The following is a 20,788-nucleotide window of genomic DNA, read 5'->3' as shown; positions in this document are numbered from 1 at the left end:
ACCTAAAGATGTCAAGAAAAACGAATCCATTAACTGACAAAAATAATATATAGAATAAATTATATGTTAGTTCCAACCCTACATTACACCAGCACATATTTAAGACGTTATCTTTATAACACTGTCATTCAGAACCAGTGGATCATCAGGGATTCTTCTTTACCTGCATGTCCGGTACTAATGTGGTTCTTCATGTCGTTCTCTTCCATGCAGACGTAGTCACAGACGCTGCAGCAGAGCGAGAACATCCACTGCTCCTTGTCCACATGGAGCGACATGTGGCTGACAAACTGGGCGTTCAGCTCCGTCTGGAAATCACACACATGGCAGCTGGACAGAGAACAGAGAGGAAGAGGAAGGAAGATGGCAAGAATAACAGTCAGCTTTAGTGTTATATTATGTCCGCATAAATTGGTGAGTGGCACAGTGCGGATACATTTATTTTAATTTGTGAAAGATGATTGAAATACAGTATTTCCACACCACAGACATGGTGCTATTTGATTTCTTTTCAGATCATTAGCCACATAAAAGTATTAGAGCAACAGAACGTCATTTTGGGAAATACACTCATTCACTTTGTCGCTGAGAGTTAGATGAAAAGAACACTCTGCAAGGAAAATATGAAGCTCCAGCCAGGAAGCAGTTTTAAGCTTAGCTTAACATCGTCATTTTAAATTACATTTTTAATAACAAATCAAATGTCAAATAATATTTATTTATCATTTTATTGCTATTAATTTTACCTTAGCTCTTTATCTTGCCGCCCTACACCGACCTCTGCTCGTTTGTTGATCGGTGTTTTTGACATGCAACATAATGGATGTTGCTTGTGTGATTGTGGACAGGGTAAGCTGCAAATTAATTGCCCTCTTTGGGATCAATAAAGTTGTCTAAATCTGAAAGACTGTAGGCAGGGGGAAACAGCTAATCCTCATATGCCAACATGTCTAAAAATGACTAAGGAGTCACTGTGAGGTTGCCACACAACCTGCACAGACTCCAGAAAGTCATTACTCCTGTACAAAAAAATAGTTCTCTGGGTTTACTGGCTAGAATTTCGTTATCTGCCAGTAACTGATAACTTAATTTTATATTATCAGGCCAATAAATTATCAGTCAGATTTAAATTGTGCATTCTTAATTTGAAGTATATTTGTTGTCATTACTGTTTTCATTCTTGAACTATGCCTTGTTATTGTCTCCCCCTGAACCTCAGTTTAAGTTTGAAATATTTAAATTCTCAGTAAATTTTTTTTACATTTCGGTTTTATCCAATATTTTTAAATGCTTGTTTTGTTTTAATACCTATGTATGCTATTAACAGGGTCTGACAGAATCAGCATTTAGATCCTCTTTACATACTGTACATATGGCAGAACTGACAAGAAAGTGACTTGAACCTGAACTTGATAAACAGATGTGAGTGTGGTATTGATTTTCTCATCTAACTCTCAAAAAAAGAAGCAAATAAGCATGATTTCCAGATAAATGATTCTCAAGAATAGAAATTGAAATTGAAAACAAAGAAAAAAAGAGCAGCTGGTGAGAAATTAAATCAAGGATAAATTAGGTATATATAATATGATTAGAAATCAAGCAGCTGATACAGATAAATCAAAAAATGCCTTGCTTCCATCATCTGATATTGTCTGGATGCATCCTAAAAAGGAGTTAGGGGTTGCGTTTTGATCTGTTATCACTACCTGTAGTAGTAGGGGCAGTTCTTGCGCTCGGCGGCGTCAGCTGTAACAGCGCTGACAATCTGCTCAGCGTCTGTGTTGACCAGCTTGACAGAGTGGATGGTCAGGTGCTGATTGAGGTTAGCCCTGCACTTGGCTGCGTAAGGACACAGGTGACACTTGTACTTCCTCTCTTCTGCAACCAAACACACACAGACACAAGACCTCGGGTTACTGTAAACATTACCTCAGTTGATATTTCATTAAGTCGTGCTCAGCCTCCGAGCCTTTAAAGCAAGCTTAAACCTAATTACTTAACGCCTAACCCTGCCTCACCTCCGCCTGACCCCGACTGCAACTCTGAGCCTGGGAAAAGGAAGAAAAAAACACCTTGTGATGTCTGACTAAATCAGCCTTTCCGGGAAGCTGAATATTCCTGTTGATGCCACAAGATGGTGAAAAAATGAAGCGAGTCCAGATGTAATTTTACTGTAATTGTGAGCAATATAAAATCAAATAAAATACAAAAACACAATTGTTCCTTTTATCTTACGACAAATCAACATAGCACATCTTCTCCCTCTTGCTCCCCCTCAAACGCACGCACACACACACACACACACACACACACACACACACACACATGCTCACACACACCATTTGCCCCAAGGACATGAAGCCAGGCAACCTTTATGTCGCCGGGGAAACCAAAAAGACCATCACACTGACATATGCCCCTGCTTCTGCTCTCTGTGGTGTGGCCAAGCTGTTCACAGCCAACACTCTCAGATGGTGTGTGTGTGTGTGTGTGTGTGTGTGTGTCGTGTAGTGTGTGCACGCAAAATGTGAGAGCATGTCCAATTGTGTGGGGGCATTTTGTACACGAGTACACATTTGTGCGCCCAGTGATTTAGTCTGTGATCTCAAGTAGGTTGCATTAATTTCTAATCCGCCGTTAATTTGCTTTAAATAAAACTGTGCACGCAGAATATTCATTCTTTCTTTTTTTCTATTTTGCTAATAAGGAGCGAGAGATGGATTGCAGAGGACAGTGACAGGGTAGAATGGATCAATTTGGAGCAAAGAAGGGCCAGGTTTGAAAACAGTGTAATCAGGACACAAGGGAGTGAACAGCCTCATCCTGAGGAAGTCTCCCGTGTCTGTGAGTGTGAGGGAGAAAGTGAAAGAGGGAACCAATCGTAGCTGCATCAGAATTACTGGTGTGTGTGTGTCTGTGTGTGTGTGTGTGTGTGTGTGTGTGTGTGTGTGTGTGTGTGTGGATACTCTGTGAGGCATCCCTCTAGCTGGGTAATTAGACGGGCAGTTTTCCCAGTGAGACTAATCATGGTAGTAATCTCTTTAAAGGAAGGGTAATCTAGTCTAGTAAGCCTTATTTACTTACTGTCGGCAGCACAAACACATGCACAAACAGCAGCCAACATCTATATGCATCCATCTATACATTAACAAACAGGTGTGGCACAGTGATGTGCACATACGCTGACGATGTCATTGTATATGTGCGTGTATTTACCTGTGTGTAGCGATAGATGTCTTGAAAGAGTCTGCTGTCTACCGAACACCTTGCCACAGACAGGACAGGGGAAGAGCTGCTCGTTTAGTCTCCACTGGGCGATCCCGTTTCCTGGCTCCCCATCATCCTTTTCTGAGTCTGGAACACACGAACGCAGAAAACCATCTTCATCATTCACTGCTGACACAATCAGCCACAAATGCATCTGCAGGTGGACTAAGGGCTGTGAAGTCATGCTGTTATAAATCAAAGTAACTTTAGTTCAATATATATTGATGTTGAAACCATAACACACTGCTGTGGTATGTGCTCATGTCCTAGTTGTGGTGTTTTGGTTGTTTTTTCAGTGCATTTGGGCCATTTTGCTTTTAGTCAATAGTAGACAGTTGAGAGGGGACAGGAAAGAAGAGGACAGGGGGGAATGATTACAAAAAAGGTCATAAATGACTTGGGTAAAGCTGCAATTATAGTAGAGTATAAAGGATGCTTCAAAGCTTCTACGCTGCTATGGTAATTGATGTCCAAATCATCATTTGAAGGCAGGAGACATTGCATTCGCTGAGAAAAAATAATAATACAAAATAAATAAATAAAATAGGGGAGCTGTTATGAGCGGAAGCTTGTGTGTCCAGTGTGGAGTGTGAAGACATGCGTCGCCCACCCCCTGTGATGTCTAAGCTTTAAATAATCGCACGTGATTCTCACTTAAGCTTCAAAGCCCCAAAAATTGTACTCAGGACAGTCCTTGTGCGTGTCTTAACTAGAGTCTTTCTGAGAATAGTAACTGAGTCCGACCCGAACTTGACAGCCATTCTGTTTTTTAGTACGCGACTCAGGTCTGACACAAGTAAATGTAAGCGGAAGCACCGAGTTAGGAAAGTAACAAGTAGCAGGTCAGCTGAAAGGAAGGAAGTTGCTGCATCTTGCCTAGAAATAGTCTGGCGCATAACCCTCAATAAAACCACTTTGGTTTTTGTATGTGACATTTAGTGAGTTTCAAAAAATGCTTGTAAGGTGCCCCCAACTTCTAAACTAACCTGTTTATTCCCAGAAAATGTCAAACTATTCCTTTAAAATCTAAAAAAAAAAATTAAATGAATACATACATAAAGTAAGACATTTTCTACCCAGCTGTTATAACCTCATACAGTCTTATGTTTCTGTGAAGGTGCCCATGTGCCCTCCACCCACCCATCAGTCCTAATTTCTCCTATGGAGACTGTGTGGTTTTCCATGCTAATCAGCCTGCATACTACACACTTCTCCTCCGGCCTCCACCCTACTGCACAGAGACAGTCAGGAGAGGCTGGAGGGCGATGGGAAATATGACACAGACGAGAATTAAATGAGATGACAAAGGGAAAGAAACAATACACTCACATAACATTTTGCGAGAAGTGGAGGAAAATTCGATCTGTAGTTAATGAATGGTTCTAACCTTTAAGATTGTGGGCCACATCCTCAAAAGTGTAACATTATATTCACTCATTTGGCTGCTTTAAATCGTGACAACTTAATACTATCTGTTAAAGTATCACATAGCCAAAAACTAGAACACTGTGAAAATGAGCCACAAATCTATTCCTTACCTATGTAATCATGAAAAGTCTCATTTCCCTCAGAGTCAGTGAAACAACAAAACAACTGATACACTGTGGGCTAATTTGCTAACCCACAAGATTGAAACCTGTCTGCTACCGTTTGACAGATGCTCCTTGTCTAGCCTGCGGGAGCGATGCAGTGCAAATGCATTCTTAATGTCAACGGCAAGCAGCAGTCCTTTGCTCTAAAGCCTGCAGCATACACAGATCACTACTGAAGCTCTCCTTACTGCATGTCACCCCTCCTTCCCTCCACCCCTTTATCAAAGAAATAGGAGTGACTGTAATATTCAGATTATAGAATCGTAAGAAATGAAGTTTTTGCTTTGAATTTGACCTCTTCACATGAATAGGGCACAGAGTAATTCACAAGGGTAAAAACAAATTGACTTTTGTCAATGTGCTATGCAACTTTCACAGATGGAGGCCTGATTATCTTTTTTTTTTTTACTTAGCATCTATAATGTTCAAAGAACATACTACACAGCCTGACCTTTGCCAAAACATTCGTATTTGCAAGGCGCTACAAAAAGAAAAAACAACCTTTATGTCACTCAAGAGTTTTAATAAAGGAAGGAAAAACTTTGCTGCTCAGTACCTCTCACTAAAAGTTTTAATTCTTTGCAGATGGAAATATTTTTAAAAAGCCATCCACTAAAGGTGTCCATTAAAGCAAAGGATGTTTTCTCGCATTCATGTGAAGGTATTTTGTGAATCAAATGTTAAAGAACAGATGCATTGGCTTTGGAAGGTGGTATGAAAGGACATTTTACTATAATTGCACTGACTCACAGACCCTTAAGCATTTTTTTTCTGTAAAGGTCTCAGATATTTAATCCCCATTCTCACACATCTTTTTTGAACTGTTAAAGCGAAATACAGCACATTTGGTTTGATATAAGCATAAAAAAATATATATATAAAATTCATATTTTACCAAAGGAGAGTGGCATAATTAAATTGTATTGCTCTGCATGTCTCATGTTATCTTGATTCGAGGGAAAATATCATTTTAAGGAATACCAAATATTTTCTGATGACTTGGAGTACTGAAAAAATGTATCCGTTTCTCCTTTCTACTGTAGGTCTCACTGCTGTAATAAAGGTGCATGAGGGCACAAGTGTGTGTGTGGTTCCTCACAGGAAGTGAAGGTGCGACAGAAGCAGACATTTGTTAGTGCGACCTGTAGGTCACAGACTTTCTGACCTCCTGCATTAGCTGCAAATCTCCTTCTTTCCCATGATGGCCCTGATATCCCTCTTCGACTGGCTATTCACTCTTCTTTTCTCCAAACTCGTCTGTGTGTCGCTAATTCTGAGAATCATTGACCTTCTTATGGGGCTTGTAGCTGAAGCTTAGCACATAAAAGCATTAACTTGTCCTGACTCACAAGTGAGACTAGGGGATGGCCTGGTCAGGGCAGTGGCTCGAGGCCACGACCTGGCAAACAAGGCTGATGATTAAGCCAGTTAGGGAGTGGCGTAGGCCTTGAAGTGGTTAATGGTTTAATTAGCGCTATTAGAGCTGGAGAGAGAGGGACACAAACAAGAAATGAAGGATTGTACTAAATCCCAGACTGAAGGGAGAAGACAGCAACTTCTGAGGTCTCGCTGATGCCACTCAAACTCCTACTCGAGTATTCTTTCTTTCTTGCTTAAAGGAAAAGGCTCACTGTTTTTATTTTATCAGTTGTTGCACACAGACAAATAGTCACTTCAGTCCATCAGTGAATAAAACTGCAGCCCTGATATCCTGTTTTTTAATCAAAACTTGACTATAATAACCAGGGGTGTCACAATTCGATTTGACTTTCGTTTTTGAGGTCACAACTTCATTCGATTCAATTTACGAGGTTGACTTTTTCAGCACTGACACCTATACAATTTTCGCTATCGAGTCTTGATTTGTAAGGATCAACAGATTACTGGTTAGCCATTTATTTTTGCAGCGGCTTGACCAAGTTTAAATCAGTGAAAAGGTTAAGTGGGTATTAAACACCAGGAAGGATACATGCATTCAGAATGGTCTTTTTGCAATGCAACTGAATGTATAATTAAAACAAGGCAGAGGAAAAAAACACTCAGTTTAAGTGAACTCAACCGCACCATCAGTTCAATTTTCAAAGGTTATATTAGAGCAAAAGGTAAAGATAAATCTGAGTTCTTTACAGTTGAGTCCAGTTCCCTATGCAGATGAACCAATCAACTTGCCAGGGACCGATATCAGCTGGTTCATTTTCCAGATGCCTATATATACACTGCATAATGTTTATAAGATCTAAACTTCACATTTTTAGTGACAGGCCATTAAAATAGCTTAGAACATGTTATTTCTACTAGTCATTTAAAAGTCAGTGATTTATTACTAACCTAGAATTGAATTTTCCATTAAAAAAGGTTTCTGTTTGCTGTTCATCATAGTTCTTAGAAAGAAAATTGGAATCGGCCAAAATCGGAGTCGGCAAGTCAGACGTTTTAAAAATCGGAAATTGGAATCAGCCATGAAAATTACAGTTGGTGCACCTCTGGTTTGTTATGTTTCAGTTCAGTATATAAAGTAACAAAAAAACTGAACTACCAACCAATTCTTGTTATCCAACAACAAAAAAAACCCAAAAAGTTATGAGTTAAATGATCTCAGTCAAATATCCACAAACCCCCAAAGCTTTTGTTAAGAAGAGGCAAAAAAAGGACAAAGTGGTCACCAGGCTTTCGTCGACTCAGTTACCTTGGTGAGGGATTATAGAAAGCTGTCGCACCTCTGGAATTTTTCTGTCAAGGACGCCTTCATTGTTGACATAACTCCAGAGGAAGTCAAAATGATTCCATACTGGCGACTTCAGAGAAGCAGGATGAATTTTCTCCATCTCTGGCAGTGGTGACAAGTTGAAAACTTTAGCTGCAAGCCATCAGGAGCTTGTCTTTGAAGTGTTTTTTTTTTTTACTGTTTATTTGGACGCACGCAAGTAGGAAGGGCTGGAGAGAAGAAAAATTCTGGGAGAATCGCCGATCCTGCTTTTGATTTCAATGATCGGAATTGAAAGCTCATTTCACTTTTCGTATCCCCTATATTGATACAAGTTCATTTTCAAATATGTAAATACAATTTTCAGAATTGTTTCAAGACAACCATGACACAGCAGCCAACTATCACTCATCACCTTAAAATAATTTTACAACCAGTAAACTGTACATACTAATATTAACACCACAACAAACTAAACCTTTGAGTCTATTAATGCTAGGCTCTGTAAGAGATGTCAACTAACAGGAAAGGATGGTAAAGTTCACCCAACAACTAGAAATGCTTATCAATAATTGGAGCAGGGGAAATAAAACAGGGAGAGATCGAAAATAAAGGCACACTAAAAGACAAGAACAGGTGTAGATGGACACACATGAAGCAGAGAAAAGAGTAAAACTGTACAACAGTAAAAGAACGAGCTGCAGAGGCTGGATCTGAAGCTTAAACACACAAGGGAAAAGGGGAGGTGGGCTGGGCGAATTAACTTTCAGGACACTCTTGACACCCAGAAGCCAATCAGATTTTCATTAACTGGCAGAGGGACAGGCAAAGCTGGCACAAGCTAATTAACCTCTGGATCTCTCACTGCCAAAGGAACATGGAGGGAAGTTCTGGGATGCCAGGGAAGAGGGGAGGAGAGGGAGACAGGAGGGAGGGTGGGGGGATGCCCTGGGCAGAGGCCTTCAGGTTGGGGAAATGTGTGAGAGTGCAGAGAGGCCGGATGGAGCTCTAAATATGAGAGGAGGAGAGGGGAGGGGGAGATCATGTAAAGTTGGAGGTGGTTAATTGTGATGTGTCCTTGTGGCCTTAAACTCGGATTTAAAGGTATTTTTTCTTCTGTAGTAAAATGTTAAGCAGCCCGTCAGACTTCAAGGAGAAGGTGAGAGTGAGTGTTGTGTGCGTGCACATGTATGTAAAGTGCATGTATAATGAGCATAATTAATTATTTCTCTAAGCTACAGTGAGAATAACATGAAGCCTTGGATACATGTCTTTGAACATACTGTACTATTAATGATGCAGCTGGTAATATTTACTTGTTTTGGTCAGCTACAGATTAGATTTTCTGTCTGTTATTAACTCCACTATGGAGGTTATGTTTCCAGCCTTGCCCGTTTGTTGGTTGGTTGGTTTGTCAGCAGGATTACACAAAAACAACTGAGGGGAATTTCCATGAAACTTGGATGGAGGATGGGTCTTGGCCCAGAGTAGACCCAATTAACTTTTGGTTTGGATCCAGATAAAGGAACAGATCCAGGAATGGTTTCTTTAATATCGCGAGATAGGGCGTTTTTCAACAATTTTGTTAATTTCTCAAGGAATAATGCATGGATCTTGATGAAAAAAATCAAGTGTATTACACTGGGTACAATTTGATGCAGATCCAAATAAGAAATCCTCTTGTGCCTGGGTGGAGGTATGCGCTCTACTCAGTGCCATTTTAGTTTTTTTGATAATAATCTTCCTGTGAAACCAGTAAAACAACAATTGTGGACAAAGATACTGCTGCAGCTAAGAATTATTTTCATTATCGATTAATCTGCAGATTATTGTATCGGTTAATTGGTCTATGAAATGTTAAAAAATAGTGAAAAATACTATTCACAAGTATTTTTACAAGATGATGTCTTCAATTTTTTGTTTTGTTCAATTTACTGTCATTTTAAATCACTCCTTCAAACACAGCTGAATAAAGCTGCTTCGCTTGGTTCCAATGCTCTTATTGTTGCTTTTGTTTTGTTGTTTTTCCTTTTTTGTCTGTTTGTTATATTTATTTTATAGTTTTTATACTCATATTAAAGTAATACTTGAGACACTTTGTCTCTTTTCTCCATGTCTTTTATTTGCTCTGTTTGGTGGGGTGGAACCAGAAAATTTTTGGCATGTTTGTCTGAAAAATTATTGAAGTTCTTTGTTGATTATCATAATAGCTGCTGATTAATTTTCTGATCTACTGACTAATCAATCATGCGACTAAACACTGCAACTCTACAAGACAATATGATCAAAGATAATCCTGCCTGCAACAAAGTGCCAGTGATATGTCTGTGTTCCTCTACTCTACATCTCTATTCATGGTTCTGTGTGTATGTGTGCTGTGTTTTTTTTTAATGTGTCTTACCATGAAATGCTGCCCTGGTAGAAGAGCTGGCCTCTGCGGGGGAAGAGCTCTTGGAGCGCGAGTTAAAGGGTGATTGTCTGAAGCACTCGTCCAGGAACGGACTGAAACATGAAACATAATAATAACACATGGTTACATGGCTACTAAATAAACACATCTTTCAAACTACATTTAAAAATATGGTTTATTACCTATCAATAAAAACATATATTTTATTATGTAACCCTTTCACATTTATTATTCAGTATTTTTGACTCACCTGTTTATTCCCACCATGTTACCGTCTTTGTGGTTGTTGGATTTGCTGACTTTTTCTGTAAAAACAACAAAAAACGCCTGAAGTCAATACAACAACATTCATATTATATTTAACATTTCTATTCATTCATCGCTTAATGTATTCAAATCTGGGGTTATTTATTTCCCAAACATGACCACCTGCTATCATGTGACCATCCCCGTGACAACTAACGACTTGGCCACACTACACAGCATTAAAAGCCGTCAGATCTCTGTGCTGTTCACACTACACAACTTTCTGTCTTGTAATCAGGAGTCTTGCAGTTGTTGTGCTTTGCATGCTACATGACTGATCAGCAACTGGGGTCACACACTACACACGAGATGTAACACGGGAGTGACGCGGTCCAAGCAGTCAAAGTTGTTTGTGTGCTGATTTGTAGCGAGAAAACAAAGACGAAAAAGAAAAGAATACTTGTGAGAACATGGATCATGATGCATGGACAGCAAGGATTATTAGTGCACTGAAAATGTGAAACTGCCTGCTCGTATTGTGGTTCAGCAAGGACAACACGGTTTCAAATATTGAAAAACTTGATTGTATGTATTCTGTTGGAAACTATAAGCTATTATTGTGCCTACTCCATATGAACAGATGCGTGATAAGCCTGGGTTAAGAGAGCTACTGTGGATGACAGCAGAGGAGTGTCTGCTCTCATTGGCTGTAGCCGTTCCTGGCTCCCCAACCCATCTGCGGCCAGATATTTAGCCTGCTAGATATCCAGCAGCCGTCTGTGACATGCTGGCTAACTTTTCCCTGAGCTCCTGGATCACATCTTCCAACAGTTCACACATACTGATTCATGCATGCCGATCTGCCTCTGATCTGGGGCTTTTTGTCAGTGGTCTCCAAAAACTGTTACAGAGTGGAAGACTCAAACAAACTATGGATGATAAAGAACATGTTTGTAGTGGACCTTTAGTTAAGAAAATGCGTGTTTTCAATGGTCAAGATTTAATTTTCACGCTTGATTTGTGCTTATATTTTAAGTCCTGGGTCCACCGTACACAGCAGATATTTAGATATGACAAGCAGCCACTATAACTTACACTCTGTTAAATAGTTGCTAAAACTTTCCTGTACATTGGCCATTACAGAACAGAGAAATAAACGCTATATAATCCTGATTCCACCATGCCAGCAAGGGTGTTCCAGCCATCTGGAGAGGTGGGAGTCTCTGTGATGGGCCTGCTAACCTGTGGGCCAAAGGCAAGGCCAACAACACCAATATTAAAAGATGAAAAAGAATAACAATCCGCATGGCTGGTAAGATCTTCAATGGACTACCCAGCTGGCACATGTGTGTTTTTGTGTATGGTTGCTCTCTTGTATATAAATAAGAAAGTCTGCTGAAAGCGATTAATCAGAACAAAACAATTTTAATATCCTTCAGGTGGAATAAATACAAAATTTGTCCAACTGGTGAATATCAAAGTAATCTTATCTGCTAAAAATTCCCCCCTCACACATCAGCACCATACTGTAACTTGCTGGGCTGTTTATCTCGACTTTTACCAACTTCTAAAAGCTCAGAGGGTTCTCTTTTTCACCCGCCATAGCAACATGCTGCTCAGATTAATGACACTGTACAAGGTGATCAATTAATCACCTGCTGAGCAGAATCAGACAGCTCCTGATGAGTAACAAGCCTAACATTTTATTTCACAAAAATGTGATAATATCCTCTGACAGTAGTGGAGGCTCTTTTACAGGTGAAGTCTACTGGAAGTCTACATTTGCTGATTTTAAGAGGTGGGACTACAAGCATGATTTGTTACATCAAAAATAATTCGGAAGCCAATCCGGTTCAGATGTTCAGCCAACTCAAGTGTGAGACATCTTCTGTCCTGCAGTTAAACTTGTGAAAGTTTGGATAAGCCATAAAATTAAAACTATTTTTTCATGGCGGAGTGCTGAGGATAAACTGAGATGTCTCAGCCTGAGGAAAGAAGGAAGTGCTCTGTTCTGTGATGGTACGGTACTAAATTGATGTTTACTTTGATTCACCCTTGACATATTTTGTCCAAACTAAGGGGAAGCCAGAATCAACAAAAATATAAGTACCTTATAATAGCTTTAGTGTAAAAATATTATGACAGATTTCAAAAAGTTGGGACGCTGTTCTTCTCACTAAACGTCTTACAGGCATCAAATTCAAAATGATTGTGTATTTACAAAAAACAATAAAATTTCAGTTTGAACATTAAACATCTTGTCTTCGTAGTGTATTTAAAAGAATATGGCTTAAAAATTATTTGTAAATCATTGCATTCTCTTTTTATTACTTCCATCAAGGTGGTTATGTTTTTGCCAGCGTACGTTTTTTGTCAGTTGGTCAGCAGGATTACACAAAAACTACTGAACAGATTTCCAGGAAATTTCCAGGAAAGGAAACTTTCTCACTTTCTTTAACATTGCGGGTAGTTCGGGTGTTTTTCAACATTTTTGTTAATTTCTCAGGCAATAATGCATGGATCTAGAAGAAAAAAATTGAGGTGTATTTAGGTGGCTGGTATCTATGAGTGAGTATAATTTTAAAGTGGATCCAAATAAAAAATCTGGATCTAGCAGAATTAAATATGTTTTATTTGATATTGGATTTGGCTATATTGAATTAAAGGGGACTGTTGGAAGAGGTATGTGCTTTAAAGAGTGCCATTCTAGTTTAAGTTTGTTATATTTCGAGTGAAAGGTGTCAATAACTGAACTGCTGCCTTTGGGGTTCTCACAACTTTACAGTCTTAGCAAGGTTCACACACCTGCCCTTCTTGCGCCTACGATCACACCCGTTTTAGAGTCATGATCACACTTGAAACCAATTCTCTATAAACTGTCAAATGCTAGGGGAGTTTGTGCTGCATGCACCTGTAGCGACACATAGACAAGAAGAAAACAGAAGTCCAAGTGGTGTTTCAGCATGAGTCACTTTAAGTCTGGAATGGTCTTGTTCAGAACATAGAAATCATTTCTCAGCGTGGCTGAGTCTTAAAAAGAAAATGATTTTAAGAAGTTTTTAAGTGGTAACTAAAGCGAGAGTTGTAAAATCAGCTAATGCTACTACTCGGGTGGCTGAGGTGAGCACGGACTACGGGTGTTCAGCCGTAAAGAGCGCTATACAAAATGCCTGAGAATGGAGCCATATGTGTGAGTTTCAAGGCGATGTACTGAAGTGAATTTCAAAGCTGCAACCATCTCAGTGTTCAGAGCGACCTTGCTACTGATGTGTCTCTGAGGTCCTACTGCTCTGGGTAATTCATATTGATTGCTCATTGTGTGACAGCAGCCCACTCTGTTCCAGTCCCCCTCACATTCAAACCCAGTTCTAAAGGGGGGGGGGGGGGCGCTTGTCGCTGTTGCCAGGCTAGCGATGCCCCGGCCTCCCTGGGTGGGCATACTGTGTACCCCTGCTGCCCTCTCTACCCTCCTTATCCTCTGCCCCCCGCTACAACCCCCTCCACCCCACCCTACCCTAAACACCCCACTCCGTCACACTGCTCGCCAAGGACAGAGGTCTCTTTCCACGTTGCCATGGAGATGCCGCACGGGAGAAATGTAAAGGGAGGGAGGGAGGGAGGGGACGTGCAGGGGGGGAGGGGGGCGTGTGCAGCCAAGTGTGCTTGAGCCGGCATGTCTGAAAACGAGTCAAGGGAGAGAGAGAGAGAATGAGAGGAAGGAGGAGAGGGAGGAGGGAAGAGAGGGGGGCATTTGTGCAGACACCACTCCCCATGGGGCCTTGTGTGAGTGTGTAAAGGTGTGCATGCAAGAATGTGTGGGAAAGAAAGACTGTCAACGTGTGAATTTGTGAATATGTGTGAGAGCAAGAAAAAAAAAAAGAAGAAGAATTTTACACAAGCTTGTTTCTCTATGTGGCATTTAAGCGAAGCAATCACAGGCTGGATGGAACTGGGGTCACAGCCCAGGACGACAAGCTTGACCCCGCCACCCCCCACCCCCCACCCCCCCCACACACACACTCACATCTACACCTTTCCTCTGGGGGACAACGGTTCCACCTCAAAGCTCTGTCTTAATCTAGCAATACAAACAGCTGTCTGCTGCTTCAATGTCACTTTCATGGCCGTACAGGTAAAAAGCAGGATGTCATTACATGTCATATATCCTTGACTTTACTACAGAGCCACCAGAGGATGGAAATGGAAACATGTAGGTTTTATGGTTGAGTATCAAAAACTGTCCAAGGTTTAACGCTGCCGTGCTGCAGGGAGAAAGAAGACGTGTTGCTTTGTGTGTGTGTTGTGGATCTACTGTTGTTCAGAGAACAGTGTGTGCCTGACGCGTCTTGAAGGAACATACCTGACAATTTGAACAGTAGTTCGGAGGCCATTTTGACCGATATGTCCTGGGAGAAGAGGTCTTTCTGGGGGCGGGCCAACGTCTCAGGGAGGTTGCTCATCGGCTCACTCTTCTCGCTCGCCCCTAAAGTGCTGAAGGCCAGCAGGTGAGAGGCAGGTGGGGTGAGTTCAGCGGGGGGCGGGTCCACCTCCATGGGCTCTGCCTTTACCTTCACCTTCTGGAAGTGGGCATCTTTGTTGTTCTCTGCAAAGGATCAAATGAGGAATATTACTGGTTAGATTCTGAATAAAGAGATTCACCTGTTACACATTATTGAGGAGTAAAGATGATGTTTTATTCACATTTGAAGGTTACCGTGATCAAAAAATATAGAAACCTCTGCAATGTGATAGGTTCAAGGCTGTTCTATTGTATTTCATTAAAATGTACAGGGATTCACATTTTTTGTCATTCCATGTATATACACTCAGACCTCACATGAAGGCTGGTTTGGTCAACGACTCACAAGTGGCCCTAACGACTCTGTAAGGATACTCCCCACACAGGGTTTAACGCCTGCAACTCCCCTTAGAACTGAAGAAGCCTCTTGGATGAGAGGTGAGACGTCGTCAACAAACTGAAACAAATCCAGTTGCCTACGATACAGCACTTAGAATTACCATGACCTGGATGACTGAGAACCTTCATCAACATCAGACCTTAAAATGACTTATACTTAGACCTAGAATGGCACTGAGTAGAGCTCAAACATTCATCAAGGCCCAGCAGTCGCCTTTAATTCAATCAAGCCTAATCCCGTATCAAATAAAACATATTTAAATTCGCTAGATCCAGATTTTTATTTGGAGCCACATCAAATTGTACTCACTTATAGTTACGAGCAACCAAGATCGAACAAGATTCATGCATTATTCCCTGAGAAATTAACACGTAAATGTTGAATATCTCGATATGTTAAAACAGTCAAGAAATTCCTGGATCTGTCCCTTTATCCATATCTACACCAAAACTTAATGTTGTCTATTCAGAGCAGAGACCCATCCTCCATCCAAGTTTGGTGGAAATCCGTTCAGTAGATTTAGTTTAATCCTGACAAACCAACCAACAAACAAACAAACAAATGGACACGGCGAAAACATAAGCTACTTGACGGGGGTAACTACTTAAAAAAAACAACGACCAGCAGGCAAAAAAATGGGAGATCTAAAAAAGATACATGCATTTTTGTAATTTACTTGTTAAAATAAATTTATATAGGCATAATGAATTGTAGTGAAACATGTAAACATGCATAATGTATGTCTTGCACATCACCATGACGGCAAAATGCTTTTTACACCAAATCACCTGTCAGATGCAGCTCAAATTCACAAATCACACATCTGCCTCAAAAAGCTCGACGATCAGCAAAACATACAACAACCTCAATCATTAGAGCCTCGATAAGGACGAGGAAAAAAATCCACAACAAAACTTAACCTTCCGAAAGAGAAACAGGATGGACAGACATTAAACAAATGGAGGAGAAATGATTTCTTTCCTTGAATGTTTAAACAGATAATTTTCAGATAAGAATATTAAACACATAAAATGAACACTCTTTGACTTTCATCAGAATGTACAAGTGTTCAGCATAAAAGCATCGAAGATGATGCTTGAATGGAATTGAAGCTAAAAGAGGGAAGTCCAAAAATCAGTCAAAACATGAGCATTGCAGCTAAAGCCGAGCTGAGCCGGTTAGCATCTTGCTGTGTAATTATTAGGGCACGAGGGCATCGAGAGGTCACACTCTCGCTTAGGGGGGGAAGAGGGCTCCTGCAGCTCGCGTAGGTTCACTGCAGCAAACAGGAAAGACACTAAAACACTTTAAATCCTAACTGAAAAACAATGAATTCTGTGTTTATAATAACTGCTGGATATCAGCGTCTCTGATTGAAGGTAGTTTTTCAGGACATAAACAATGGCCTGAAATGGTGAAAACAGCTGTTGACTCACTTCTCACACAAGTTCAAAAGGTGAGGCGAGGCTAAAAATAGTCGAGATGGCATCTGTTAGGAATGTCCCGAGCCGATCTGGAGAATCAAACACCGACTCTGCTCTCTCTACGGATATTAAAACAAAAGACTATAGGCCGCCATAAAAAAATATTGGAAACTATTAAAAGGAAACTGTGTGGCAGGCTATATTTTCTTAATGTAGAGCTGTTCCATTGTCAGAAAGTGGCTCTCTAATGGTCTCTGTGGCTAAATATACTCGATTAAATGTAGGCCTACAGTAAGTATACTCTGTGCAGCTGCATGATGTGGAAAAAATGAATAAATAAACTCGGACTGGAGGGAAAAAAAACACCAGCTAGTATCTGTATATCCAAGGTATCTGATCTTTTGACTGCAGCGGTGGCAGGAGGCAGTGTCTCAGTGTGGTGACAAGCAAGAGCAAGACAAAAGCAGTGGGGTTGATACAGTGCTGCTGACATGGCGACTCAGCACGATTATGGGATATATGAATTTGGCAGGGCATCGGGAGCAGTGGGAGGGGCGGGGGGGAGGTTAGAGGAGCTGGAGAAAGAGTAGGGAGGGAGGGAGATACAAGACAGTAACCCTGTGCTAACCCTGCCACCCCCCTCCCCTCGCATTCTCCACTCCTCTGCTGAACGAGGCCAGTGTGTGACACCAAGACTGGACCTACAGTCCATTGTGCGCACGTGTATCTACTGAATCAGTGTTTGTGTGTGTATACTACTGTGTTTATGTAGATGAATTAAACTCCCCCTTGCCTCCTCCCTGAGGTCCAGGTGTCTGGTTTAGTGGTAGTAGCCAGCATGTGGGGGACACTGACAACCATCAGCCCCGCTAATCCCTTAATCAGGTGGCCGGAGTTGGCCAAGAGTAACCTAGGAGAGGCTGATGGAGGGGCAGAGCAGAGGAGGAGAGAGACGGGAGGGCGGAGGGTGAGGGGGGCACGGCTCTGCAAGGGTCAAACAAGGGACAAGCGAGCCTCCATCACTGGATCACCAGCCCAACGACAGAGGCTGAGTGGACTGCTGTGCTCTGCGAAAACACACACACGCAAAAACACATCCACGTACGACAGGGCACGATACGGACTTGAGCTCTCAGTGCAGGGACAATCAAATGGAGCCGTTACAGACAGATCACACAACACAGAGAGAAAATATTTGATCGTAAACACGCTGACAATATGTCGAAAGCATCACATCACGGCAGGGTAGATCAGAAGTCTACCTGTCACAAAATGAAACAAAATGAAAATGTGCTTACACTCGCATAGTAATAATAGCTGTGGCTTTTTGGTCGGGGTCATGACCTAATGTTCTAAAGCCATAAAAAGCAGCCCTCAGTCTGCCTCAATCCAGCGTGTGTGTGTGTGTGTCTGTAACGGAGTAAGTGAGTGTGTGTGTCTACTTGCTTATGTGTCATCCCCTCTGGTGCAGAAGCCTCCTCTGTGATACACCAGCTGCCATTAGGCCACAGAATCAGGTCTAGAGGAATGTGTATATGTGAAAAAAACTGCCTGTGCCCGCTCTATAAAATAAATATCATAGCTTTTCTTCTTTTTTTGTGAGTCAATATTACTTCAAAGCGAGCCAATGAAACTTGGGAAATAAATGGGGTTAAACCGCAGGCTTTTAAGTCTGTGTTGGTGTGTGTTTTACAAATGTGCAAAATGAAAACTGGCATTTGGTGGTTTATATTTTATTATTTTTTTGTGGCATTATTTGTGAAATATTAAAAAGCAGGGAAACAAACCTCTAACGTTTCATCTCATCTAATTTATCGCATTTGTGATAAATCACACATCTGTCCTCTTAAGGGCCAGACATACCAGACTGAAATCAAAGAACTCGCTGTGGCGAAGGTCGACTGTTATGTCGCCTCATGTCCCCTGTGTCTCGGCCAAAAAGCTGCATTTGAACACACCGCAAAGACTTCTACAAGCACATTCTGCAAACTGTTCTGATTAAGCTGCATTTTTTGACACCACTCTCGCTGACAAAGCCGCTTCTAATCAAGAAAATGTTTGACAAAAAGTTGCAAATGGCAATGGCAAAGAGGCGGAGGAGAAAAATAAGGAGTGACCACATTAAATGGGTGAAATCATGGATACTACAGTGACAGGCTTAAGAGGCTAACCCTAACCCTTCTTTTTCAGTTTCTCTTTTCAGGTACTGATCATCAACTGAACAGCCAATCAGACTGATTTATCTCACCAACGAGCCACCGCCTTTTCTACGCGCTCAATCGGCCAAAAAGCCGCCGACTAGGGCTGTCCAATGACTAGAGTCACGGATGCTCACTGACGGCCCCCACAATAGTGTGTCAAGGCTTTTAAACATTAGACAGCTACAACATTCTCCAATCATTTAATTTATCATTGTCATTTTCAATTTCAAAGACAACATTTAAAGAGGAAGGGTACACAAAAACAGAATTTAAAAGATTCCTTTGTCACATCTGGTGTATATTGTCCTGAATCTTTAAAACTTTTATTGCCAAATTCTATGAGCATTCCCATTTTTCCCTGAAGGTTTGTTGAAGAGCAGGTGTTACAGTTAAGTACCCTTGCACACCTTCTGGCTGTTGTTTGTTTGGGAATTAAGCAGTGAACCTTTAGTTTTATTTTCAGTTCAAGATTTAAGTCTTTGCCTCGACAAATGCACATGGATCCTACTTGTAAAGCACAGCGTGTGCTTTAGAAACTAGCGACAAACTTTTAAATTGCAAGTCTGTCTGGATTAGGTAAAAACTTTTGACCCTGTGTGACCCTTAACCAAGTAAAAGGCTGCAAATGAAAGCTTCTTTCAGAACCACGTGGTCTGTAATGAAACCATGTTGCGCAGTTTTACAATGTGTCTGAATGCGATATGTATGCCAAGTTCCTCTAAATGCACTATACATACCTTGTTCCTTCTGACGCAGCACTACTCAAGTTTTGAGTCAGAATGAAAGTGACTGGGGTTTGTGCGATGCTCTGTTTTTAGTGATCAACTTTGACCTCAGGTGTCTACTTGAATCTGCACAGAAGTGACAGCCTGTTTCACTGAGAATGTACAATAGGAGGGTACAGACCCTGGATGGATCTGAAACAAGACCTAAACTAGACAAAAAAAAGTCACATACCATTAGTGAGTTAATGCACGCAAAGTCAATTTATCGCACTGCTGTGATGCATTGGCAGCAGAGGAACAACAACTTGGACAAACAGACAGACAGGGGAGGCAGACAGACAGACAGACAGTGGGAGAGACAAAGAGGAAGGGTAAAGAGAGGGAAGAAATTGTCAAACAGTGCCAGGAAAAGAACACCCGAGGGTAAGAGAGGGAAGAAGAAAGTGGGATGAGAGAGAAGAGCTGGGGGAGGAAAAGAAGGATGAGGAATTGCTAGAGCCTAAATGACAACCTCTCCACCCTCCCCTCCGCCCGTTATCTACCCTTCTGCCTGCTCTGTTATTCGACATCTCTCCATCCCTGCCCCCATCCCTCGCTCTCTCAATCTCTCTATTCTCCTGCTCTCTAGCCGACCTGCTCAGACAGGGGTGAAGAGTTCAGGCGCTTCAAAGGCTGCAGTGTGGAGACTGCATGTCATGTGGGAGCCACAGCAGCCTTGCCTGCAGACTTCACAGACAGCTGCTGCTACAATTGATCCTCGACCAGCTAGCTCTGGGTAGTTCAGCCTTCCAATGGTCACAAGCTGCAGCTACATCTGACTCTGGAGCAGCGCGCTTGATAAACAGCCCATCAAAATCCAGATATGGCCCTTATAAAGCCGCCCTAAACAAAAACATTTGGCACATGCCGGGGCTGATCTGTGGCTGGTGAAGCTTTATCATACGAGGTCAAGACAAGAGATGACAAGTGATTGCCTCTGTGATTCTATCAATCACTCCTTCTACCAACCGAGGAAACAAACACACAAACACACACAGCAAGGGGTGAGAGGAATCAACTCTGCATTTCTGTAAATAGAACTATAGGCAGTGATGAGAAGCCAGTGAGACAGAAAGAGAAGATGTGGAGTAAAGGAGGGTGGGAGTGGGAGAGGTCAGCGAGCGGCCACATTGAGGGGGCATGATGAGGACACTGTCAGAGCCGTGTAGAGCTTAACATAAAGTAATACTGTACAGCAATGCCAGTGTTGTGACTTAAATGGTGACCTGCTTACAGAGACGGCTGTGTTAAGCTTTACTGA

The 20,788-nt window shown here is 41.5% G+C and overlaps 1 protein-coding gene across 2 annotated transcripts in view; it reads right to left on the bottom strand.

The window, feature by feature from the left end:
* znf827 (zinc finger protein 827) overlaps positions 1-20,788 on the bottom strand; it is a 74,889-nt gene that overhangs the window by 12,822 nt on the left and 41,279 nt on the right. For both annotated transcript variants that reach the window (XM_073465303.1, XM_073465295.1), the window contains exons 6-11: positions 14,580-14,822; positions 10,224-10,278; positions 9,965-10,065; positions 3,217-3,354; positions 1,707-1,878; positions 164-330 (exon numbers count right to left, since the gene is read on the bottom strand). In XM_073465303.1, coding sequence (XP_073321404.1) covers positions 164-330; positions 1,707-1,878; positions 3,217-3,354; positions 9,965-10,065; positions 10,224-10,278; positions 14,580-14,822 — 876 coding nt within the window. The remainder of the gene's footprint in view (positions 1-163; positions 331-1,706; positions 1,879-3,216; positions 3,355-9,964; positions 10,066-10,223; positions 10,279-14,579; positions 14,823-20,788) is intronic.

This window comes from Pagrus major, chromosome 1 (genome assembly GCF_040436345.1).
Source record: "Pagrus major chromosome 1, Pma_NU_1.0".
NCBI lineage: Eukaryota > Metazoa > Chordata > Actinopteri > Spariformes > Sparidae > Pagrus > Pagrus major.
Note: the sequence above shows the minus strand (reverse complement) of the source record. Positions and strands in the feature narration are given on the sequence as shown.